This window comes from Ceratotherium simum, chromosome 20, assembly GCF_057802395.1.
Source record: "Ceratotherium simum simum isolate JZ-2026a chromosome 20, ASM5780239v1, whole genome shotgun sequence".
NCBI classification, from domain to species: Eukaryota; Metazoa; Chordata; class Mammalia; order Perissodactyla; family Rhinocerotidae; genus Ceratotherium; species Ceratotherium simum.
In genome coordinates, this window is record NC_141919.1 from 35,803,268 (window position 1) to 35,831,175 (window position 27,908).

At 35.6% G+C, this 27,908-nt stretch overlaps 1 protein-coding gene across 3 annotated transcripts in view; it reads left to right on the forward strand.

Annotated features, from left to right (window-relative positions):
• CCDC171 (coiled-coil domain containing 171) overlaps nucleotides 1-27,908 on the forward strand; it is a 305,088-nt gene that overhangs the window by 163,661 nt on the left and 113,519 nt on the right. For all 3 annotated transcript variants that reach the window (XM_014792400.2, XM_087444624.1, XM_087444625.1), the window contains one exon: nucleotides 1,682-1,867. In XM_014792400.2, the coding sequence (XP_014647886.1) occupies nucleotides 1,682-1,867 (186 nt within the window). The remainder of the gene's footprint in view (nucleotides 1-1,681; nucleotides 1,868-27,908) is intronic.

A 27,908-nucleotide genomic window follows, 5' to 3' on the forward strand; every position in this document is an offset into this window, starting at 1 on the left:
CCCATGTAATAAACTTGTCCTCGAGTTTAGTTCCAGCAAAAGTTTTTCTCTCTACATGAACTGCATGCTTGCTTTTGTTGGCCAATGAGGGAATTATAACTAAGCATGTTTGTCTCATTTGTCAGAAAACTCAGAGATAAAGTCCACTTTCAACTGCAATAATTTACATTTTCCAGATGCCTAGAATCAATGGGATTTTTATTCTGCTCTTCCTTCCCCCTAGATTTTTAAAAATTTTAAATCAATTTGCTTTATGTTTGTGGTTAATTATATTGATCCATCTCAAATTCTTTTAACAATGGTAAAGTTATCAGTCTTAAATACACACACACACACACACACACACACACACGCTTAGCGTGATTAAGTTATTACACTTAAGTGATTAAGTGACCTGTGTGGTTCCTTTTAGTTTTCCGTATATATTTCTCAGGTTACCTACCTTTTGTGAAATGTGCCTATTCTTTGTACTTCAAGCTCAAGATGTCTCTTATTGTTTGTTGTAATTAGTTTTCATTTGTTTATATGTTGCTTTTTTTTTTTGGCGAGGAAGATTAGCCCTGAGCTAACATCTGTTGTCAACCTTCCTCTTTTTGCTTGAGGAAGATTGTCGCTGAGCTAACACCTGTGTCAATCTTCCTCTGTTTTTTGGTATGTGGAACGCTGCCTCAGCATGGCTTGATGAGGGGTGTGCAGGTCCGTGCCTGGGATCCAAACCCACAAACCCTGGGCTGCTGAAGCGGAGCATGTGAACTTAACCACTATGCTACCGGGCCGGCCCCTTGTTTAAATGTTTTGAATAGAAGATAATACAAATGTGTCCTGCCCTGGATTCTATACCCCTAAAGGGATGGCTCATCTAGAGCTGTCATTAGTTATTCTAGAGCTCTACAAAGCAGTCACGATACTGTAAAAACTGTGTTGCATGTTATGGTGCATGATTTTATTGGTAGATGTTTATATTTGAATATTCTTTCATTTAACAGCTCTCTGTTGACTGCCTACTGAGTGCCAGGCACTCTTCTGTGTGTTGAGTGAGCAAGCTGAATGAGGTCCCTGTCCAGTGGAGCTCACATCCTTAAATGTGTGGTTGGTGGCAGGGTGTGGACAGGCAGTAAAAAAGTGAACAACCATATGAGATGAATTTTTAGATATTGATAATGGCTGTGAAGAAAATGAAAGCAGAAGGTATGGTAATGTGAGCGATGGTGGGAACCAGGGAAGTGTGGTCTGGTAATACCTCTCCGAGGAGGGGATGTTTGACCAGGGAGACCTGGATGGTAACACACACTGACCACAGATTTTTAGGTAATCATTTAAAAGCAGAGGAACTTGTTAAAGGCTTTAATTCCCACAATCATAATGTTTATAAAAAGTGCTCATGTACCAAGATTTAAGCTGAGCGTTATGGATTTATTTAGAACTTGAAATAAGTTTCCTAAGATTTTATTTAACTAAAATTGATTACTTTGGGAGAATAGCTGTTGTGCTTTTGAAAAACCAGAGTGATGTTTTTTATCTTGACTTATGATATTAAGAAAAACAAATTGGATTTTTTGTCATGTATCAAACATTTAGAAAAGTTTGTGTTACATTCTTTAGGTTAGCAAATATAGTTCTGAAGATTAAATGATACAACAATGCAGCTAGTTTATAATTAATTTCTTTTTCCTGTTTTCAGAAATTGATCACCCATGAGAAGTTTGAAAGTGCCTGTGAAGAGCTGAATAATGCATTACTTCGGGAACAGCAGGCACAAATTCTGTTGAATGAACAGGCACAGCAACTACAGGAGTTGAATTATAGACTTGAATTGCATTCCAGTGAGGAAGCTGAAAAAAACCAAACTCTTGGAGAAGCTGTTAAGGTAGGAAAACATCCCTCGCATAATGGTTTATATTCTCAAGGTGCGGGTCTTTGAGGATATCATGTATATCTCCTGAATAGGGAGTAGATTCCAGAATATGAAATTTTATCCTATAAGAACTTATAAGGATGGAACGCAACATGGTTCTGGGACCTCAGTTCCAAGCATGCGTTCACATGTATTGAAAATGTAAAAGTAGGCTTTACTTGCTTGTTGAAAACAAAGTAGAGATTTTCCCAGTAATAATTTTCTTCTTTGTTTCATCTTCCTTGTTTCTTCCTCTCTTTGGTTCTTTTCTTTTTCTTGTTTTATGCCCTCTGGACATTGAAACTCCATGAATCTTTTGGATTTTGAAAGGTTTTGAGTCTGGGTCTCTCTGATTCTTGGGGAGGGGGGAAGTTTAGTCAGGAAGAGTTGTTCTCCCTGTCATATGTTTGTGGGAAGGGTATTTAGAAGGGAGAAGAGAAGTTACAAAAAAATAATTGTCATTTAGAAAATTCCATTCATGGATTTACCACTATGGTATCTTTTGGAAATGTCAGCTGTAAAATATAATAGAATTCTAGTTTATGATTGTAATACTTGTAGAGTTTTCACTAGTGAGGTTGTACATACTGGAATGAAACAACTTATTCCAGGAAAACCAAAATGATAAAACATAGCTTCTATATTGGTTATCATACCTAATACAGTGAGCAACTCAGAGTTGGTGTATAATTTATTATACAAATAATATATATTTATCCAAATAGCTAAATACTAATACTAATACTAGTAATAAAATAGTCAAAATTTTATCAGGAGCTTCCTGTTTGCCAGGCACTATGCTAAGTACTCTATAAATAATTATCTCATATAATCCTCACACAAACTCTATGGGGTTATTCCCATTTTGTAGGTGAGAAAACTGAGCTACAAAGAGGTTACATAACTTGTACAACCATTAGTAAGGGATAGACCTAGGGAGTCAGATTCCACATCTGCCTTCCTAACCACTGCATTATATATAGTATTGATTGACAGCATACATATGCCAGGCTCCATGCTGCGGTCTACATGAATTATTTTATTTCATTCTTAAACTACCCCTATGAAATAGGTACTATTATTATTCCCATTGTTTTGTGATGAACTTGAGAGAGTTCAGTTGACTTGCTCAGGGTCTCCTGGCCTGTAAATATTGAAAATGGGATTTAGTTTTTAGGAAAAATTACAAAATATTGAAAGCTAAAAGAAGAAAATACAGATGCATTTAAAGAAGGAAATATAGATGACCTTAAAGAAGAAGAAAAAACTCCCAGGATACTATTAACATATTAGAGTATATCTTTCCTAATATATGCATTAAGTTGAACCATTTGAAATTGCTGTTTTTATAAGTCAAAAATAGACAAATGCCAGCGATTTCATATGGTTTAACCTAATATATACCATTTTTCTTACATAAGTGACAGCATACTTCTATACTGTTTTGTAACTTATTCGTATTAATAATAGTTGTAAACACTCTTACTTACCAACTGATATGATTCTATGATTACAATGTTTTTTCTTTTCTCCTTTTTTTTTTTTTTTTTCGTGAGGAGATCGGCCCTGTGCTAACATCCGCCAATCCTCCTCTTTTTTTTTTTGCTGAGGAAGACGGCCCTGGGCTAACATCCGTGCCCATCTTCCTCCACTTTATATGGGACGCCGCCACAGCATGGCTTGCCAGCAGTGCGTCGGTGTGCGCCCGGGATCCGAACCAGCGAACCCCGGGCCGCCGCAGCGGAGCACGTGCACTTAACCACTTGTGCCACCGGGCCGGCCCCTCTTTTCTCCTTTTTTAACACAAGTAATAAATATTCATTGTGGAAAAATAAGGAAATATAGATGAAGAAAAATTAAAATTTAAATAATCCCAAATTATATCACCAATTATATCTACTGTCAAAATTTTGATATATATTATTTCAAACTTTACATTTTGCAAATACAGAAATATAACCAAATATAGGTTAATAAAAATACAATCATATCATTATATATAATTTTTTAGTTTACTTTTTAAAACATCATGTGAAGAATGTCTTTCCATGCTAATAAATATAGAAGTGTTATCATCTTTAATGGCTGATGGAATTCTTCTGAATATATATAATTTTATTAACCTAATTTCTTATTATTGTAGATTTAGATTCATTTCAGTTTCTTTTTCTTTATTTTTCTTTTTTGCTATTATAAGTAATTCTAAGATGAACAACCCTGTAGCTTAATCTTTGTACACATATCTGTGATTATTTCCTCAGGATAAATTCCTAGATGAGGAATTACTACATCAAAAGCCACATATGTTTTAAAGTGTAAATATTATCAACTGGCCTACAGCAAATTTTTACCAGTTATGTTCTCTCCTAAAATGTATGAGAATTTCGTTTTTTACCCAAACTGGCGATTATTATTTAAAAAGGTTTTGCCAATTTGATCAATATGTCATTGTTACTCTAATTTGTATTTCTTTGATTACTAGTCAAGTTGAACATTTTTTTAAGTATATTGGTCATTGAACTACATTTTTATGCTTCATGTCCCATTAATAGATAATGCAATTAACCTTGCTTTGGAAAAGCATACAACTGTGTCACATTGGAGTCTTTTCTTTTTATAATAGTTTGTAGTTTGTGTTTGGGTATAGTGTCTTCCAGCGGATAAAAAACTGCTCATATTAATTTCTTTAAAATGCCAGTAGCTTAAATATTGTTGTCAGGAGTGGAGAATTGTTTAATTACTCTCTCTTAATTAGAACTAGCAGGTGGCAATGTGAAAATGCTCTCTTGTGAGAGGCAGCATGGTTCAGTGGAAAAAGCACTGGCCTTGGAACCAGTATTTCCAAATTCAAATCCCAGTTCTGTCACTTGGGCAAATAACTTAACCTCTCAAAGCCTCAGTTTCCTCTTCTGCAAAATTAGGGATCATGATACTTAAGTTACAGAATTTTTATGAGAATTAATTAAGATACTGTTTGAAAAACAAGTATGTGCTTGCTAAATGTTCTTTTGTGTTTTTCGATAATACTTAAACAAATAGTTTTTTAAATGTGTCCTGTGTATAACTTCTTTTAAAAAATAAACTGTATTGCTGCTGCTTCTTTATAAAAACAAAATAGGGTCATGAATAGAAAATATGGAAAATATAGAAGAGAAAACAAGTTACTCATATCTTATCATTTGAAAACAACCATTGTTAACATTTTGAGGTTTTGTTTTTAATCATTTTTCTATTTGTAATACTTTTTGTAAATCATGCTTTGGACTTGATGCTCACAATGGCCTTCTTTTATGATACAGCTAGATTTTGGCTGAGACACTGGCTGTAATACAGCAGTGCATTAAAGAGTAAAGGAAATCTCCAAGGACAAAAATGTAACAAACAACAGCACCAAGAAATGCCAGTGAGCAAAAATTACATTTAGCACTGTGAACAGATGCCCGGCTTACCTGGCAGGCAAATACCAAAACCCGTGCTGGAAGCAGGAGACTAAGCTTTGGGCTCCACCGGCAGATCGGGCCTTGTACCTGAGATCCCACGTTGAGGAATTGCCTAATAACCTGAATGGGATAATCTCAAGTCAGTAGTGTCTGGAAGCTAATGTAAAATTTTCTCTGGAAGAAAGCTTGCCTAATTTAGTTCTTTCAGGAGCCCCCACAGACTAAGAGCAACCACAGAACTGGCACATGAATAAACAGACAGATACATTAATCTTATATTCAGACACATTGCTAAACTCTCTTGTCAATTCAGATAATACTTTATCTGTACTTTCTAGGGTTTTCTATATAGACCATCATATTATTTGCTCTATAGTGATAGTTTTGTTTTTCCTTTCCGAACCTTAATCCTTTAATTTTTTTTTTCTGCCTTACTGCACTGGCTAAGCTACAGTGTTGAGTAAAAGTGGAGACAGGAGGCATGCTTATCTTGTTCTCAATCATAAAGAGAATCTTTCTAACATTTCTCCATTAAGAAGGAAGTTTGCTGTAGGTTATAAATTGATAATCCTTGTTGGGTTAAGGGAGTTATCTTCCCAGATTATGCATAATTTAAAAAATCATGAATGGATGTTGGATATTATCAAATGCATTTTTATGCATCTGTTGAGATAATTCTATGATTTTTCTCTCTTACTCTGTTAGCAAGTTGAAATATATCAGGGACTGCCAAACTATGGCTCACAGACTGTGTTTGTATGGCATGTGAGCTAAGAATGGTTTTTACATGTTTAAAGGATCATAAAAAACAAACAAACAAAACCAAAGAAGAATATGTGACAGATGGCCTGTGGCATACAAAGCCTAGAGTATTTCCTATCTAAAGTTTGCTGATCCCTGAATTACATTATTCAGTATTCTAATGTTAAACCAGCCTTGCATTCCTGAAATAAACCCAACTTGGTTGTGATGATTTTTTTTTTTTAACACATTGCTGCACTCAGTTTGTTAATTTTTCACTTAGGAGTTTTAGATCTATGTTCCTAATTGTGATTATTTTGTAATCTATCTCTCTTATACTATCCTTGTCATTTCTTAGTATCAAGCTTTTGCTAACATGGAAGGGCTGCCCTTCTCACTCCAAACACAGGAAGTGGAAACCAGATAAAATATAACAAATGAATTGTGGGGTATATAGCCAAGCTTAAAACAAAACAAGCGAAATGCTCAGATACTAGAAATAAAACAAATGGTGAGAGAAGCTGAAGTCTAAATAGTTCCTTGGGGGTGTGCTAGAGTTGATAATCATAACATTAGGGCAATGTAGGTTTCAAGCCCTGTGGACTAGAAAACAGCTACCTGCATGAAGCTGGGAGTCTGGAAGGGCTGCCCTACTGTGAAATGGGGCCTGGGAAGCCCCTGCCTACTAGCTACAGGGCAATTTGATATTTACTCTGGACATTGAGTAGGAAAAAAGTTGCAAAGAAATTGGAACCCCGGGCCTGTGCCACACATGAATATGGGGTCTTAGTTTACTCTACCTGTATGCCCAAGGACTGTTCAGCTGAGAAAGTATCTTCAGAATGGTCCGACCCTTGTAGAACCAGTATGACCTTACAGAAGGAAACTTGAAAATATTCAGTAGAGATGCTTCTATAGCTCTGAGGACACTCAAAAGACTTTTTTTATTTTTGAGGAAGATTAGCCCTGGGCTAACATCTGTTGCCAATTCTCCTCTTTTTTGCTGAGGAAGATTGGCCCTGGGCTAACATCCGTGCCCATCTACCTCTCCTTTACATGGGATGCCGCCACAGCATGTGGTAAGAGGTGCGTAGGTCCGTGCCCAGGATCCGAACTTGCGAATCCTGGGCTGCCGAAGCAGAACATGTGAACCTAATCGCCACACCACCAGGCTGGCCCCCAGAAGACTTCTATTGAAAATTCAATATTACAAACCATCTAAAAAAATGAATTGCATATCAAATGAGAAAATTTACGCTTCAGGTGGTAGGAATACTCAAAGTGTTGAAAGGTACTTTACAAGATAATTTAAGTGTTTTTAAATATTCTAAGACATAACGTATGTTTAGAAATCATAAGACAAGAAATGAAAACATAATCATTGAAATTAGAAACTCAGTGAATGGTTTGAACATCAGGTAGACTGATGAAAACTTATTGGCAAATTGGAAGTTAGCTGAGGAAATCACCTGAATGCTCTGCAGAGGGACAAAGTGATGGATAATAGGAAGTTAATAGAAAAGAAAAAGAGAATGAGATAGATTTAATAAAAGAATGAAAGTAGAATAAGGTAGAATGAAATATGTTTAATAAATTTTCAGAAACAGAAAATCAGAGCAAGGTGAGATTTTGAGCAAGAATGACTGAGAATTTTATAGATTTAAAGAAAGAGTAACTTCTCAGATTAAAGGAACCCGCTGAACTGTGAGCAGTATAAATAGAAATGAATAAGCACCTAGAAACATAGTAATGAGACTGTAGAATAACAAAGACAAAGAGAAAATCTTAAAAGCTGTAGGAGAAAAAGATTACTTAGAAAAGAATGACAATTAGATCCTAAGAGTAATAACTTAATTTTTTAAATGACTTTATTGAGGTATCATTATAACAATGTAATGTGTACTTTAAATATATATGGCTCAGTGCATTTTGACACTTATGCTTATGTGTAACCACCACCACAGTCAAGATATAGGACATTGCCTTTATCCCCCAAATTTCCCTTGTACTCTTTTCCATTCAGTTCACTTTTCTACCCTCACCCTGCTCTAGCCTGGCAATTACTCTAGATTAGATCTGCTTTTCCTAGAGTTTCATATAAATGGAATCATACAATATGTATTCTTTGTATCTGACTTCTTTCATTTGGCATAACGTTTTTGAGATTCATCTATGTTGTTTCTTTATATTGTTGCATAGTATTCCATTATATGGATATACAGCAATTTGTTTATCCAGGTACCTGTTGATACACATTTGGATTGTTTCCATTTAGGGCTATTATGAATAAAGGTGCTAAGAGCATTCTTGTACAAGTCCTTACATGGACACGTGTTTTGATTACTCTTGGGTAAGACCTAGGAGTGGAATTGTTGGGTTGTATGGTAAGAGTAAGTACATTTTTAAGAAACTGCCAAAGTCTTTTTCTGAATGGGCTGCACGAGTTTACATTTCCACCAGCAGTGGAATGTGAGTTCCATTTGCATCATATCCTGGCAAATAGTTGGCACTGTCAGCCTTTCTAATTTTATCTGTTCTAGTGGGTATGTAGTGGTATCTTTTTTTGGTTTTAATCTGCATTTCACTGCTGACTAATGATGTTACACATCTATTAGTATACTTATTATTAGTCATTCATGTGTCATCTTTGTGAAATATCTGCTGAAATAATTTGATATTTTAAAACTTGGGTTGTTTTTCTTATTCAATTATAAGAATTCTATTGTCTGTATACAAGTCTTTTGTCAGAATAATATTGAGACTATCATCTTCCAGTCTGTGATTTGCCTTTTCATTTTCTTTCTTTCTTTTTTTTTTGTGAGGAAGATTAGCCCTGAGCTAACATTCGTTGCCAATCCTCCTCTTTTTGCTGAGGAAGACTGGCCCTGGGCTAACATGTGTACCCATCTTCCTCTACTTTATATGGGACGCTGCCACAGCATGGCTTGACAAGCGGTGCGTGGGTCCATGCCTGGGATCTGAACCTGAGAAACCCGGGCAGCTGAAGCAGGGTGCATGAACTTAACTGCTGCGCCACCAGGCCTGCCCCACCTTTTCATTTTCTTAACAGTATCTTTCAAGTGGAAGTTTTAAGTTTTGAAGAGTTCATGCTACAACTTTTGAATGTTCTGGTTCATTTTTGTGTTTGCATGTTTTAATGTCTAAAAGATTTTTCTCTATGTTTTCTTTTAGAAAATTTATTATTTTAGCTTTTACCTTTAGATCTGTCATTCATTTTGAGTTAATTTTTATATATGGTTTGATGTAAGGGTTGAAGTTTATTTTTTTCCATATAGGTATTTAGTTGTCCTAGTGTCATTTGTTGAAAAGACTATCCTTTCTCTCTTCAAGTACCTTGGCCCCTATATTGGAAATCAGTTGTGTGTGTATGTGTGTGTGTTTACTTATTTGCTTCTGGACTTTATTTCCATTCCAGTCATCTATATGTCCTCCTTTATGCTAATTCTACCTGTTTTAATTACTGTGTCCTTATAGGAAGTCTTATAATTCCTATTTTTAAGGTAATCTAAGTCTTCCACTTTTTTTTGAAATTGTTTTGGCTATTTTAGGTTCACTGAATTTTCATACAAATTTTAGAATCAGCTTGTCAATTTTGTATGACATCAAATTTATTGGTGTGAAGTTGCTTATAATATTTCATTATTGTCTTTAAAATGTTTGTAGGATCTGTTGTGATAATCCCTCTTTCATTCCTGATACTGGTAATTTGTATTCTCTCTTTATTTTTTTCTTCAGTTAGGAGTTTATCAGTTTGTTGTTCATTTCAAAGAGCAAGTTTTGGCTTTGTTAGCTTACACTATTGTTTATTTTCTATGATATTTATTTCTGTTCTTATTTTTATTATTTCTATTCTCCTATACATTTTGGGTTAGTTTTTCTTCTTCTTTTCCTAGCTACTAAGGGGTAAGCTTATTAGATCAGAGATCAGCAAATTATCATCACAGGTCAAATCGAGCCCACCAAATATAAAGTTTGATTGGAATGCTGCGCTTCCCAATTATTTACATATTGTCTAGGGCTGCTTTCATACTATAATGGTGGAGTTTAGTAGTTGCAGCACAGAGTGTATGGCCTGCAATGCCTAAAATATTTACTATCTAGCCCTTTAGAGTTATTGAGTATTTTTTAAAAGGTTTAAAAATCTCTGTTATTGGCTAATTAAGTATTCTTCTTTGTTTTATTTTTAGGAATTACTCTAGTGCTTACAATATGCTTCTTTCACTTATCACAGTCTATCTTCAAATAATATCATATCACTTTGTGTGTAATGTAAGAATCTTACAGCAATATACCTTCCTTTCTTCTCTCCCATTCTCTTTACTGCTGTTGTCATAGATTTTTATTTTTGCACAAGTTATAAACCCACAATACATTGTTATTATTTTTGCTTTAAACAGTAAATTAGATTTTTAAAGAAATGAAAAAAAATAGGAAAACATTTGTCTTTCATCATTGCCCACATATTTACCATATTTGAACCATATTTCTTTTATATAAGACTTATGTTTCCGTCTAGTATGATTTTCCTCATGGTTGAAGAACTTCCTTTAGCATTTCTTATAGTGCGTGTCTTTATTTTTGAAAAGTATTCAATACTTAGCCATATGGGTAACCACGCTTTGAGAACCACTAATATAAAGTTCTTGAGAAGCCTGGAAAAGAGGAGAGCCAAGCTACCCGTGGAAGAATTGGCTTTAGAGGGGAGGGACCCCTCCCTTATTGTATATGTGGAAAAAGAGTGGGTTAGATGAGGGCAGATACTGGTAAACGTTCTCACCAATGCTTCTTTTTTGTGAAGGAGGCAAAATTATATGCTTTGAACGAGTAGGGAATTTGGAGAGGAAGGCAGTTGGAGAATAGAGAGAATTGAAGTAGTCAAATAGACATTGTAGAGGGTAGGGCAACTAAGTCAACAATAGAAATATAACCAGAGTGCTAGCCAGAAATATAATTGGAGGGCTCCTTTGAGAGTGATCGTTAATTTATGGTAATACTAATTTGCCCTAAGGCATTTGACTGCTTAGATGTATGCACTGAAAAATGGGTTCATGCCGTTATTGAAGGATTGGAGTTTTGCTAGATATGATAGACAGGAAGACAGAAGGGCGAGGGATGATAGAGTGCAAATAAGAGTATTTTTGAATTAACTGGCCATTGGATCTAAACTGGATTAAAAGGGAAATGAAGAAGGAAGGGTGCTAATGGACTGGGAGATCAATGAATGGTCATAGAATTTATGGTTAAACTATAAATTTGAAAGGATAGTTGTTTGTTATCAGAGAGCAGGATCCCTCAATCAGTGGTTTTGGATGTAGAACAAGTTCATGGGGTAACAGACTGCAGAGTTTGAGTATGGAATGGAATTAAGTAGAGGAGATGAAGAGGTCAAGAAATGGAGAGGTCAGATTTTTAGATGAGTTGCCCATGTTGTCTTTCAAGTTACCCAGAATGATGGAGTGGATGTTTGAGTGAGACAAAAACTGTGAACCAAATACATGTGGCTGAGAATCAGCATAAGTGTGTTTGCAATGAGCGGTATTTCCAATGTATATAATGGAGTCTGGCACCTAGAGCTGCACTATCCAATATGGTAGCCACTAGCCACATGTGGCTATTTAATTAAATTAGTTAAAATTAAATAAAATTAAAAATTCAGTTTCTCAGTGACCTACCCGCATTTTGAATGCTCAGTAGCCTCAGATGCCTAGTGACTGCCATGTTGGCAGCACAGATACAGAAAATTTCTGTCATCACAGAAAGTTCTATTGGACAGTGCTGGTGTAGAGGAGAGGTATCATGTGAAGCATCTAGGCCTAGAGCAGACCCACCGAAACTTAACCGCAGTATTCTTTCAGTTAGGCAGAAACCTTTCAGAGCCAAAGGACTTAGAAAAGACAAGCTCTTTCTATTGCTGCCCTTGAGTGAATGGAACTACTAGTTTAATAGTTACAAAGTTCTCTAAGAGCTCTTATGTCATTGAAGGGAACATACTTTGAAGGCAGGAACTGTAACTAGTTAGATCTATAGCACATCCCTCTGTTACTGGGAACTATAAACAAGTGACTATGGAAAATGTAGTATGAAAAAAAATAGAACAAGTTAAAGGTTTTTTTGTTTTTCTTTTTTTTTTCACACTCCCCTACTCCATTCTTGAGATATTTTATATTGTTGACCTGGTCTATAGCACCTTTAGTGCTGCTGGACCTCTGAGGCAGTTTTTTTAGGCAACATTTCTTTATTTAATATGGTGTAGTTCATAAGACAACAAAAGCTAAATATCCAATGTATTTTATTTAATTAATTAATTAATTAATTATTTTTTCCCCAAAGCCCCAGTACATTGATGTGTATTCTAGTTGTAAGTCCTTCTAGTTCTTCTTTGGGTGACAATGGGTGGTATGGTTCTGTGCCCAGGAACTGAACCTGGGCCACTGAAGCAGAGCATGCTGAACTTTAACCACTAGGCCATCAGGGCTGGCTCAATGTATTTTATTTTTTTCTTGACTTCAAGTAAGCCTAGATTTAAATTTAGTAGCTATTTATACTAACCATTTTATCTTGGATCCTGCCTTACGTATTTTTATGTTTAATAGATCTCAGATTCTGTTGAGTGGTCGACACTCCATGTTAATAGAGTAAGTGAAAGAATGATTAAAATAAACAGTTACTTTCGTGAGGGAGTGAACCAGTGGGTAAAATACTTGCAGGAGCTAATACAAATTTTATACCTTAAAATGGGTTGCTGCTGTAACCAGTACCTAAAGTATGAGGCAAACTGGCTTAGAGATCAGGCAGTTTGTGGTGAGGAAACTGATATCAGAGGTGGAAAGATGGAAATTCGTGTTAAGACATAGCGAAACATTTAATAAAACTGTATTTGTGATAATTTAGGAGGCAAACTTCCCCTGTGGTTCTAGGGCAAGTGGTTGGAAAGAAGTGATGATCATGTGTGTTGGTTTTGACATTCTGCTTTGAACAAATTATTACAAGAAGGGAATGTGCTCAGGAAAGAATTAGTTGGCTTGTGAGCATAAATAAAAGGGAAGAGAGAGAGAGTCTAGAAATCTGGGGTTTAGAAGGAGCCCATTATGACTCAGTCCCATGGCAAAGAACAAATTAGGGGTATGGCTTTCTTATTCTCACCTGTTATCTTAGATGGCCTCAAGGTAACCACCATTGAGTTCGAGTACACACACCATGCCTGCGTGCACATGTGGGTTTTGGAAACAAGGAAACCAGTAGTGAAGGTAATCTCCAAGAAAGGATCTTGGTGTATTTATTGGCACGTGGCACTGACTGGAAGCAAACAGATTAAAAGCCTACCAACTTTTTTGAGGCAATTGTGTTGCCAAGAAACCACAAATTTGGACTACGATAGCCTTATACTCTTTGAGTCTTAAAGAACAAGCCTTAAATGATCTCTCCATTTATCATTTTAATTGATGCACAGAATTCCATACTGTAAATAAGTCATCATTTATTTAGTTATTCATCTGCTGATGGGTGTTAGGTTTGTGTCAATTTTTAAAATATTGTAGATTGGAGTAAGGAGGCTGAATTCTTGACAGGGCCATGGTAGATCTGGTTTTGGTGCCTACCTGAAACTCAATAATTTTTTATTGAATTTAGTTGAACAATAGAGTCACTGTTTGCATTTGCATATACAGTGAAATAGGAAGTGGTCAGGATAATTAAATTTTGGGCTAGAGACCTGTGATTTTCAGTTTCAATAAATGGAGGCCTTGGGAATGCCATGGTATTTAGCATTTGTGGTATTCCTTTTGGCACTAGTGGTATTCCTTTGGAAAGGGATAATTTTCCTAATGTTAATCAGTTGTGTCAGTTACAGAGCAATATTGAAAAATAAAGCATCTTAAATAGCCCGTTGATCTCCCCAAATATTTTTGGTATCTGTAGCTGGTACCAGCCTGGGACTGGGCTCATCTTCTGAAAATCCTTTCCATTGTCCTACAGTGAATTGTTAGCCTACAAATTGTAATTTGATGACGCTTCTTTGAGTGTATATTTGATGTTTACATAATACGTTAAAAACAAAATAGACCACGGGCTCATAGATAATGTGCTGATGGGGGGGTGGTTATAGGAGTAAATTAGACTCCTGTAAATAAAAATTTAGGAAATGATAGTAATTTATGAAATGGTAGCAAACAATGGGAATGTTACAGAAACTGAATGACATAATGACTTTCCTGAACTGACATTGCTTATATGGAAAGAGATTTTTTTATTTTGCTTTCTCCCTAGTAAGTTTGACATTAAGAAGGACTGAATCATTTAGGATTAGAATAAAGCTATGGCTATAGTTTTTCCTTTTTTTTTTGGTGAGGAAGATCGGCCCTGAGCTAATATCCCTTGCCAATCTTCCTCTTTTTGCTGAGGAAGATTAGCCCTGAGCTAATATCTGTGCCCATTTTCCTCTATTTTGTATATGAGATGCCACCACAGCATGGCTTGATGAGCGGTGTGGAGGTCTGCATCCAGGATCTGAACCTTCGAACCCCAGGCTGCCAAAGCAGAGCACAGGAATCAACCACTATGCCGCCAGGCCGGCCCCAATTCCTTATTTTTTCTTGGGAAAAGTTAGGTATCTATTAAATTCTTATAGCTTTCAATTACATCTGAAACATGCTAGATATGTTTATTGTTTTATAGAAAAATGTAATATATTTTTATATTTCTAGAATCACTTAATAAAGCAAAGAATCTTTCTGTAAAGTTAAAAAAATCACCTCCTGATTTATCTTTTTAAAAAAATAAATTCTGGGGGCTGGCCCAGTGGTGCAAGCGGTTAAATGCGCACGCTACAGTGGCCCGGGGTTTGCCGGTTCGGATCCCCGGTGCGCACTGATGCACTGCTTGTTAAGCCATGCTGTGGTGGTGTCCCACATAAAGTAGAGGAAGATGGGGACAGATGTTAGCCCAGGGCCAGTCTTCCTCAGCAAAAAAGAGGAGGATTGGCATTGGATGTTAGCTCAGGGCTGGTCCTCCCCCTCCCCCCCCAAAATAAATAAATAAATTCTGGTTATCTAATTAACACATATCTTTGAGCCTTTTTTTTGTGTGTGTGAGGAAGATCAGCCCTGAGCTAACCTCTGATGCTGATCCTCCTCTTTTTTTTTTTTTTTTTTCCACCAAGGAAGATTGGCCCTGAGCTAACGTCTGTGCCCATCTTCCTCTACTTTATATGGGACGCCTCCACAGCATGGTTTGACGAGCGGTGCGTCGGTGCACGCCTGGGATCCAGACCCCAGGCCACCACAGTAGAGCACATGCACTTAACCGTTTGAGCCACTGGGCCGAGCCCTATTTGAGCCTTTAATGTGTGGAAAGTACAGTACTTGGCTTTGTGGAGAATATATTAAATTTAATTAAAAAGAATACCTACATTTTAATGGTTTGTGAGATTTTTGATATGACAGTGGATGAGGGCTTCTGAAACTATTATAAAATCTTAAATTCTCTGAATTGTCACAATTTTGTAGTTCTGTCCATGAAAAATTATAGACATTGGTTGAGAGAGAATGACTTAGGGAAAAAAAATAAGGATTTATTCACAGCCAATCTCCCAAATAGTTTCTTTGTCTAATTCTGATCCAGCTCTTATTCTTATGCCCCTTTTCATCATCATTTTCTGTCATCTGCTTGCTTCTGCTGTCTTGTCTTCCATCCCATCAACCTATAGCAGCCTCGCAGAGTTCTTATGCGTCTTCCTAGCTCCTGCATCCTTCATCACCTTCTTGCAGCTGCTTTGGCTTTTTCTTGCTCATGTCTCAATTTTAATAGAAAGTGAACTCTGTGCTTATTATTTTCAATTCTCAAAACTTAATTACACTTAGACTATGGATAAGAAAAGAGATAAGAAGAAAAAAAGAGTATGTTTTTCAAATTTCAAATGGAATAATTTGCAAAGGTATTGTAGCGTTGTAGTTATTATGGCAAAGGGTCACATTTTATGAATATTTACCTTCTTTTTATTTAAAAAATGTCCTTACCTTTATATTATTAATAAAATTATTTTCCATACTCTGAGTGTATAGAATGTAAATGTTGCAATGAAGTCATTTATTTACATAATTTTGGACAAATAATCATATTTTCTTTTATTTATTTTAATTTTTTGTTATTGAGGTAACATTGGTTTATAACATCATATTTTCTCTCCTAAACTTTTGAACAAAAGAGCCCCCACGTTCATTTACCTTAAACAATTTAAACATTTTTTAGTTGATAAACCCTGATTATATTAATAATTAGCATCTATCACATAACCCATTTTCATAAAGTAGGATTATTAACGTCATTACTTAATTTAAAAGTCTTATCATTTTTTACTTTAATCCCATATATTTTTTAATCTTCCTAATGACTTATACCATTGAGACCTATAGGCTAGTCAATTATATTTCAAGGTCAGAGAAAAAAGAATTAAGAAAACAACAGCTGTCAGATAATTTTTAAAAAATAATGATTTAACAGAGAAGATTCAATCTAGAACATTCATAAAAAGTTATTCCCATTTTTGTTAAAGTGAACAACAGAAAAACATGTAATAAAATAAAATACCTTTTCTGCTTAAACTTATTATGATGTAAGTTTTTTTCAAAGTGCAGGTTCTCATATATAATTTTAAGACATTTTTTTCCATGTTTAAATTTGTCCTCAATGAGTAGTAATTTGAGATTAAAATTATCATTTATCTTAATTGAGTATTAACCTTTGGTTAGATCATATTTTAAATACTACTTAAAATATTTTGAATAATACAGTTCAACTTTGTATAAAATTTTTTACAAATGTTACCTTAAGTTGTTTGTTCTGATTAAACATGTTCACAGTAAAAAAAATTTTAAAAACACAGAAAAAACCAAAATAATTTGCATATAATCCCATTATCACCCATATAAGCCATTATTAATATTTTGGCAAATAAAACTGGAAGTATGCTATATCTATAGTTTTGTATTCTGTTTTTTGGGCAGAGTGACATTACCTACATTTACATTTACATATCATACAAGCATCTATTGCAATATAGACTGTAGGTATGCAAAAATGGAAACAGACCAGTTAGAGGCTAACGGTATAACCTGGACCACAGATGATGGTGGCTTAGAATGGGGTGGTAGGAGGGAAGAGTGGTGAGATTCTGGATTTATTTGCATTTTGAAGTAAAACTTAGAGAATTTCTAATCGATTGGATGTGAAGTATGATAGAGATGAATCAAGAATGATCCTCAGCAGCTGGGTGAATAGGATTGGCATTTATTGAGCAATTAAGATTATTTAAAAACCTTATTTTTATGAACCATATAGTATTCCATCTTATGAATGTGCTGAAATGTATTTAACTATTTTCCTGTTGTTAGATATTCAGATTGTGTCCATTTTTCACTATTAAAAATTAAGATGAGTATCTTATAATTGTCTTTGATGACATAGCTGATTATATTCTCAAGATAGAGCTCAAGAGGCAAATCTATTGGGTCAAAAGATATAGATACTTTAAAGTAGTGTGTATGTGTGTTTAAGGCTCTGACTCTTTTTTCAGATCTGGTGTTTACATCTGGTGTTTACATCTTCAAGGGTATATAAGAACACCTGCCTGACCCCATCCTCATCAGCATTGGGTATCATTAGATATTATCATGAAAACACTGGTAACAACAAATCAAAACCAAGAATCTTTGCTACTGTGACAGATAAGGAAAGGTATATTTTGTTTTGCACTGAGCGTAAAAAGGAACAATGAATTTTCTCCTACACAGATGTTTTTTGTTCAAATAATTTTATGTAATGTTAATTAACTATTTGTAGTGTAGTTTTCAAAAGAGAGAGAACTAACCTTTCTGAGCATATACTTCAGTTAGACACATTTTTTTTTTTTTTTTTTTTTTTGAATTTTTATCTGGGTTGTGTTTTATTTTATTTTATTTTATTTTTTTTTTTTTTTTAATTTTTTGTTTATTGCAGTAACATTGGTTTATAACATTGTAAAAATTTCAGGTGTACATCATTGTACTTCTATTTCTGCATGGACTACATCATGTTCACCACCAAAATACTAATTACAACCCATCACCACACACATGTACCGAATTATCCCTTTCACCCTCCTCCCTCCCCCCTTCCCCTCTGGTAACCACCAATCCAATCTCTGTCCCTATGTGTTTGTTTATTGTTGTTATTATCTACTACTTAATGAAGGAAATCATACGGTATTTGACCTTCTCCCTCTGACTTATTTCACTTTGCATTATACCCTCAATGTCCATCCATGTTGTCACAAATGGCTGGATTTCGTCGTTTCTTATGGCTGAGTAGTATTCCATTGTGTATATATACCACAGCTTCTTTATCCATTCGTCCCTTGATGGGCACTTAGGTTGCTTCCAAGTCTTGGCTATCGTGAATAAGGCTGCAATGAACACAGGGGTGCATGTACCTTTGCAAATTGGTGTTTTCAAGTTCTTTGGATAAATACCCAACAGTGGAATAGCTGGATCATATGGTAGTTCTATCGTTGATTTTTGAGGAATCTCCATACTGTTTTCCATAGTGGCTGCACCAGTTTGCACTCCCACCAGCAGTGTATGAGAGTTCCCTTCTCTCCACAACCTCTCCAACACATGTTGTTTCCTGTCTTGTTAATTATAGCCATTCTGACGGGCGTGAGGTGATATCTCATTGTAGTTTTGATTTGCATTTCCCTGATAGTTAGTGATTTTGAACATCTTTTCATGTGTCTGTTGGCCATCTGTATATCTTCTTTGGAGAAATGTCTGTTCAGGTCTTTTGCCCATTTTTTAATTGGGTTGGTAGTTTTTGTTGGTGAGATGCATGAGTTCTTTATATATTTTGGAGATTAAGCCCTTATCAGATGTATGGTTTGCAAATATCTTCTCCCAATTGTTAGGTTGTCTTTTCGTTTTGTTGATGGTTTCCTTTGCTGTGCAGAAGCTTTTTAGTTTGATGTAGTCCCATTTGTTTATATTTCTATTGTTTCTCTTGCCTGGTCAGATGTGGTGTTTGAAAAGATGTTGCTAAGACTGATGTGGAAGAGCGTACTGCCTATGTTTTCTTCTAGAAGTTTCACAGTTTCAGGTCTTACATTCAAGTCTTTAATCCATTTGGAGTTAATTTTTGTGTATGGTGTAAGGTAAGGGTCTACTTTCATTTTTGCATGTGGCTATCCAGTTTTCCCAACACCATTTGTTGAAGAGACTTTCTTTTCCCCATTGTATGTTCTTGGCTCCTTTGTCGAAGATTAGCTGTCCATAGATGTGTGGGTTTATTTCTGGGCTTTCGATTCTATTCCATTGATCTGTGTGTCTGTTTTTGTGCCAGTACCATGCTGTTTTGGTTACTATAGCTTTGTAGTATATTTTGAAATCAGGGAGTGTGATACCTCCAGCTTTGTTCTTTTTCTCAGGATTCCTTTAGCTATTCGGGTCTTTTGTTGTTCCATATAAATTTTAGGATTCTTTGTTCTATTTCTGTGAAAAATGTTGTTGGAACTTTGATAGGGATTGCATTGAATCTATAGATGGCTTTAGGAAGTATGGACATCTTAACTATGTTAATTCTTCCAATCCAAGAGCACGGAATATCTTTCCATTTCTTTGTGTCCTCTTCAATTTCTTTCAGCAATGTTTTATAGGTTTCTGTGTACAGATCTTTCACCTCTTTGGTTAAGTTTATTCCTAGGTATTTTATTCTTTTTGTTGCAATTGTAAATGGGATGGTATTCTTAATTTCTCTTTCTGCTACTTCGTTGTTAGTGTACAGAAATGCAACTGATTTTTGTATGTTGATTTTGTATCCTGCAACTTTACCATAGTCGTTTATTACTTCTAAAAGTTTTCTGGTGGATTCTTTAGGGTTTTCTATATATAAAATCATGTCATCTGCAAATAGTGACAGTTTCACTTCTTCCTTTCCAATTTGGATCCCTTTTATTTCTTTCTCTTGCCTGATTGCTCTGGCTAGGACTTCCAATACTATGTTAAATAGGAGTGGTGACAGTGGGCATCCTTGTCTGGTTCCTGTTCTTAGAGGGATAGCTTTCAGTTTTTCACCATTGAGGATGATATTAGCTGTGGGTTTCTCATATATGGTCTTTATTATGTTGAGGTACTTTCCTTCTATACCCATTTTATTCAGAGTTTTTATCATAAATGGATGCTGTATCTTGTCAAATGCTTTCTCTGCATCTATTGAGATGATCATGTGATTTTTATTCTTCATTTTATTAATGTGGTGTATTACGTTGATTGATTTGCGAATGTTAAACCATCCCTGCATACCTGGAATAAATCCCACTTGATCATGGTGTATAATCTTTTAACGTATTGTTGTATGCGATTTGCTAGTATTTTGTTGAGGATTTTTGCATCGATGTTCATCAGTGATATTGGCCTGTAATTTTCTTTTTGTGTTGTCCTTGTCTGGTTTTGGTATCAGGGTAATGTCAGCTTCAGTAGAATGAGTTAGGGAGCTTCCCCCCCTCCTCAATTGTTTGGAAGAGTTTGAGAAGGATAGGTATTAACTCTTCTTTGAATGTTTGGTAGAATTCACCAGGGAAGCCATCTGGTCCTGGACTTTTATTTTTGGGGAGGTTTTTGATTACTGTTTCGATCTCCTTACTGGTGATTGGTCTATTCAAATTCTCTAGTTCTTCTTGATCCAGTTTTGGAAGGTTGTATGATTCTAAGAATTTATCCATTTCTTCCAGATTGTCGAATTGGTTGGCATATAGTTTTTCATAGTATTCTCTTATAATCTTTTGTATTTCTGAGGTGCAGTTAGACACATTTGAAGACACTTCATATTATTTTATTTAACAGTTACAACATGTTAAGAGATAAGTATTATTAGTCTCATTGAATAGATAAAGAAACAAAAATAATTGCAAAGAACTCAACAATACACATGATGAAGTCGGTTTGATATAAAAGCCAAATAACATTTATTAATGTTGCTTAAAAGGCTTCTCTTTGGGCCCTTAATAGCTTTAAAGAGTGTTACTGTTGAAAAATTGTGATATTAATTTGTCACAGCAGGAAATTTTCATATTTTTTATTTAAGAAAAATAAAATGCTTCACACCTATTTAAAGGGAAAGTTGATAAGTGCTATATGTTTTCTTTGTGTATTATAAGAATATTTTCATGACAGGGTAAACAATTATTTACCTTTCAACAAAAATCATTCTTAGGTTAGTTTTAGAACACACATTATTACTTCTAGACTTGAAAATATGCATATTCCCATTACCTGTCATATTTTGCCCACTTGAAGAAAACTCAATAGCAATGAATCTCATTTTCCCCTATCAAGCCACTTATTCATATTCTGAATTAGGCTACACAGTAGAGAAAATTCTTTTCTTAGATTTACAGGAAGAAATTGTACAATTTATTTTCAAAATTTCCATTTTATTAAATAAAAAAAATGACACACTGGCTTTTCAGTTTCCAATCATGTTCATATGTATATATATGTATATATATACATACTCAGTTATATGTATATATATACACATACTTTACAATTATATACTTTATATAAATAAATTACATATATTTTATTTATACAGTTATATATAAAATACAATTTATATACAACATAACTATATATGTAATTATTTCTACTTATATATTAATTTTACATGTAAATATATAAACTATATGTATGTATATCTGAATGTATGTATGTATTTTGGAATGCATTTGTTAGGAACCTATTCTATGACATGTTTTGGGTGTGGGCTTTGGGATTTGCGTGTTGAGTCTTCTATTGGCTCTTTGCCCTTAGGTCACTTCCAACAGTTAGTGGTATTCTGCCCCCAGGTGGTGGCAAGTGCTTTGATTCACAAGATTTTTTTTTTTTTTTGGTGAGGAAGATCAGCCCTGAGCTAACATCTGATGCCAGTCCTCCTCTTTTTTTGCTGAGGAAGATTGGCCCTGGGCTAAAGTCTGTGCCCATCTTCCTCTACTTTATATGGGACACCGCCACAGCATGGCTTGACAAGCAGTGCGTTGGTGCATGCCCGGGGTCCGAACCTGCGAACCCTGGGCCACCGAAGCAGAGTGCACACTTAACCGCTGTGCCACTGGGCCAGCCCCAGATTCACATCATCTTATGGTCTGAATTTACAAAGCCTATGCTTTAGCTAAGATCTAGATTAGAACTATGAATTTCACAAATTTTCTTTTTTTTGTAATTAAGAAAAATATTCTATTAGAATAGCTGAACAGAGCAAAGGTCATGCAGGAAGCTGGCTGATTTCTATCATGTAAACTCTTTTAAGAAACAAATATCTATGTACAATTAGATATCTTTCTTACTAATCCTTTACTGTCATCTATCCCTAGACTTATCATCACACCTTGGTTAGAATGGTCCCTTCTAATCTACTCTGACAGCCTCTAGTGGTCAAATCATTGTATGAATCCCCACGTGGCTCACAGTACTGTTATGAGATAATCTTTAGCGAAGTGGTCACTCTTCTGTTAAAATGTTTCCTTGCCTCTTCGGTTCTCAGACTTGGATGGTGGTAATCATTTGCTATATGTAGAGAAGTAATATTAATGAAGAATCGGAAGGAGTTTTCTTTTCTCCTGCTTTGTCTAACTCTCCTATGTCTCTCCTCTGATTACATGGAAGCAGAAAATAAAGCGAATCATCCCAGCTTTTCTTCTTCCTCCATCTATGACTGAATGTCAGATGAGAATACTTTTCCAGTTCACACTATTAGAAATAGAACCTATTGATTTGCCTCATGTTTGCAGAATTCATATTACTACAGCCTCCTGCCTTAAAAACAGTAATAACTTAATTGATAATTGAAAGTGCAGACAAGGAGAGGATGAGACCAGGCAATGGGTAGATCAGTCGTCCTAGCCTTAGTTCTAAGAATGCTTCTTTGATGATGTAGGCAGAGTGGCAATGTGGCTGTCACACCTGTGGATTCTCATGAGGATTTTGAATCATGCTAATAATGTAACCACTATGGATTAGATGCTTTATGTACATTTTCTGTAATCCTCACAATTACCTGGAAAGATAACATATAATAATACTTAGATATAAATTATAAATAATGAATTAGATCAGAGTTATTAATAAATTTACCCAAAGTCACATATTTGTAGGTTTTAGAGTCAGAATTTGAACTCAGGTTCTGCCCAGTATCATAGCCCCCTCTATTTCCAATACAGCATTTTCTTTCAGAGTTGGGAGCATTTTATTTTCTCTCTCTGAGAGATTTTTTTAAAAAATAAAATTGGTTAAAATATCACAAAATGGAAATTGGAATAATTCCAGCAGTGTCTTAATCTGTAGCTATTTAGCTTTCAAATGCTTCTCTTCAAGTGAGTGTTTGTAATTTAGACTACTTGAAGTTCAGTTCAGTATTGGTGTCAGGAGAGTATCAAAATAAGGTAGATACTAAGCCTCAGGAGGATTAACATTTTTACTTTGTGAAATAATACTCAATGAACTCTTCAAAATTCAATCTCATTTCCTCTTGTTTTTTATCCTCTTCTCTCTTTCTGGAATACCTATTAGTCTGTCAGACAAATGACTCTTACATTTTCTCTTATATTTTCTGTCTTTTTGTTTTAGATTCTGGCAAAGTCTGCAAGTTTCTCTTAATTTTTTTATTTAAATATTTTATATTGGTTCTCATATATTTAATTTCTAAGAATTGCTTTTAATTCTCTGGTTCTCTTTTGATAACATCCTTTTCGAAAAAAAAATAGTTTCTGTCTTCTTAAATTGTAGTTTTTCATTGTGTATTTAACAGACAATACACAATTATTTAAGTTTTCTTTCTTTCTTCTGAGGTCTTTATATATTTTTTGTGTTTGTTTCCACCAATCACTTTCTTTCATTTTGGAGGCTGTGGAAGATTGTATTTTCCGAAAGTGGCCACAGCTATATTTCTGGTCCCACAAATGCTTTTAGAATCTTGCCACTCTTATATCAAGAGGTGGAGTCTATTTCCCTCTCTTTGAATTGGGTTGGCTTTGTGACTGCCCCTATGAATGGAATAAGGACGAAGTGACACTGCTTGACTTTTTTTTTTTTTTGATGAGGAAGATTAGCCCTGAGCTAACATCTGTTGCCAATCCTCCTCATTGGCCCTGGGCTAACATCCATGCCCATCTTCCTCTACTTTATACGTGTTTTTTGTGTGTGTGTGAGGAAGATCAGCCCTGAGCAAACATCCAATGCCAATCCTCCTCTTTTTTGCTGAGGAAGATTGGCCTTGGGCTAACATCCGTGCCCATCTTCCTCTACTTTATATGGGATGCCACCACAGCATGGCTTGACAAGCAGTGTGTTGGTGCGCGCCCAGGATCCAAACCTGCAAACCCTGGGCCGCCGAAGCGGAGTGTGTGAACTTAACCAGTAAGCCACTGGGCTGGCCCGGACACTGCATGACTTTTAGGACCAGGTCCTAACAGGCAACACGGCTGCTGCCTGTTCCTTCTCCTCACACTCTCGGCTCCTCTGGACTCTCTCGGTGTTCTCTGTTGGAATCCAGCCATCATTCTCTGAGGAGGCCCAGGTCACATGGTGAACTACGTATGGCAGTTTTAAGCTAATGGCCCCAGCTAAGGTCTCATGCAACATGCCAGCATCCCCTGCTGGACACGTGTGAATGAGCCTCCTGCTGATTTCACAGTCGGCCTTCAGCCAAGGCTCCAGTTATCAAGGAGCAGAGACCAGCAGTCCCTGCTGTGCCCTCTTTCGTTTCCTGATCCACGGAATCCGCTAGCCTAACAGTAGTTTTACACCACTACATTTTGGAGTAATTTGTTATCTAGTCCTAGTAACTGGAACCAAGGCTTTCCTCAAATTTATGATAAGATTTGTTTGGTCGTTCACATTTAAGAATGAAGAAAAAGAACAGCTAATTAGGAGAGTTTTGTTTAAAGACAAGACTTGGTGACTGGTTATTTTTCCTTTAGAGTGAATGGGCTGTGAGCTGGCTGTTAGGCTGGGTGACCCCCACATGAATACGCTGGTCTTTGTTCTGTGGCACTGCCACTCATACCCAGCTGCCTAGTGCTCCCTTAGAGAACTCCCTCAATTCTTGTTTTGTTTTAGTTTGTTTTATGGAATAAATTTCTCTCATTTTTCCCCTTGCAGGTAAATGTCTGGTTGCAGTGGGTTCTGCACGGTTAGGGGAGCAGGCGGGGGTGGATCATTCTGAGTGCAGACTTTCAAGTATTGAACCTTGTGTCTTCACGTCTGGAGCCTCTTCCGAGTTGTAGAGCACCACTCCTCTTTTCTGTACACGTCTTCCACATGCACTCTAGGCTGAAGGCTGAAGCTTCCTCTGCTGCACTTCATTTATCAGCAGTTTCTGCCTTTCATATACATTTTTTGAAATCTTTCTTCTGTTGATGGCCCTTCTCCCTTTATTCTTCTTGTTTGTTGATACTTTTTCCTAAAATGGAGTTTTGGTAGGGAGAGGAAGTTTATCTTGAACTGGACTTTGGGCCTTCTTGACTCTGTTGCCCGACTGTATATTTTTATAGAAATCTTTCATTTCATTCAAGTTTGAAAATGTGCTTCACATACACCTAGAAACATGCTATACCTTTTTTTGTAATCATTAAAAGTTTACATTTATCTTATATTATCAGCTTCTTATTCCTAATTTTGTATACATGTGCTTTTAATCTGATTAAGCTAGTTGGGTGAAGGTGCCCTAAGTTTTTTTTTTTTTTTTATGATGAATAGGCCCCTTAGGTTCAAAGATCTTGTGATTTTTGAACCTCTGGTTTTTTGTAGCTGAATAAGGTTTTCTACTTCTAAGTATCCTTTCTTTGTGCCTGAGCAATTAATGTTAGAATTCTCCATACCTGACCTGCTCTCCTCTGGGCCAGAATGAGGGAAAAGGATTAATCTTGTTATTTCTTATAACTCATTTTAAAAAAACCTGAGATGAGGACTTTTCTTTCTTAGAAGTCTTCAATAGTAGGACTTCATAACGGAGTAAACATAGAAGTTATAGAACCAGAGAGGAATAAAGATGAATCAATATTTTACTTTGTAAGATTAATGGTATTTCTGACATTAAGAGAGAGAGAGTCGGGGGTCAGTTTGGGGAATGCAAGAAAGATTATGATTTCAGTTTTTGGTTTTATTTGATTTGAGATGATCATAAATCTAGTGAGGAAATGTATAGTTGGTGATTGTAGTAAAGTGTCAAAGATGTAAGGAGTAGATGACATATCTTGAAGACGTGAAAGAGAGAGCAGATAAATGTAGGAAAGATCTAAATCCGGAAGGCAGTAAGAAAAAGAGGAGGTGTAGAAAAACAGGACCTAGAAAAGTCTTATGTGAAGAATTTCATTGAAAGCATGTTCAGTGATCTCAAATGCACAGAAATATTATGCAATAAGTTTGAATCTGTGTTAAAAACTTTTGTTTAAAATATATCTGCATATGCTTAGATTTGTTTAAAAATTTCTTCATATTCTTTGAGTTATATGCAGAAACTCTTTAAAAGAAGATAGTTTTCAAAGAAAAGATTTATTCAACAAATAGCTGTTCCTGTCCCCAAATGTATCTCAGTTAATTGGGGGAGAACAGATATGTGTAAACTTAAGTGTAATACGAAATAGAGAGGGCCATCATAGAGAGAGGGTACTATAGAAGACTGAGTGGTATTGCTTTTTAAAAATTGTAGGTTGTCAGTTGTTAAGTTTTACATTAAAACTACTTTTCTCCGTAACATTGTTTCACTCTTTTCTAAAAGCAGCTCAGAAAATTAGCTTCTGTTGATTTGAAAAAATAATCAGCTGGGTTTATATATCTTTAGTTCGTAAGTGAAACTTTCTCCTTCTTGATTGGCATACGGAAGAGTCTGGGAACTGGACGCTGGCATGTTGAGTCCTGCCTCTGCTGGGAGAACAGTGAAACCAGAGGCCAGATTTCACATGGCACAGAATAGCAAGCATTTAATTTATTGAGTGATCACTGTGTCTGGCTCTCTGCTAGATACTTGAAATATATTGTCACATTCAATCCTCACAACCACCAATGATATAGGCAGCATAATTTCCTTTTTCACAGATTAGGAAAATAGGACTCAGAGATGTTAGTAATTTGACCAAGTTTCCTCAGCTAGTAAATATTAAAGTAGGAATGTGCATTTAGATCTGTGGTCTCTAAAATTCCTACTCTTTTATTATATCTGATGTGTGGAATGAAAGTAGTAGACATAGATTTTTACTTTTGGGAAATTAACAAGGACAAAAAGAAAAGATGATACATAATAACCTGAAGGAGGATGATGGTTTAGTGAAGTTTAAAGAAATTAGGACCACCTAAGTATGTCTAAATTGGAAGCCATGATTCCGAAAATACATAAAGATGAGAGAGAATGAAAAGAAAGAAAGGAAGAGAGAGACAAAAGATCTGAAGATGTGAGATTGTATAAACAGGGCATCATGAAAGTTAGTTACTTGTTTTAAGGTCTAAAGCATCTAAAACTTAAATTGCTATAAATCTGCTTGCCATGTGTTTTCTTTCTTATTGAGAAGATTCTGCAAAACTTGCTATGCAAAAGATTCATGATATGTATGTTAAAACTGTGTGTAAACGTAAGAACTATGTTAAAACTATTTGTAAAGACCATGTGTCATAATGGTAGCAAATATCAAAAGAAGCTCACTACTGAATGAGTGAGACTGAGGAAGTCGATGGAGATTTATTAAGGATAATAAACTTATCTGTCGCCTTGGTAGAGGGGTTGGTGCTCCTCTAGACTTG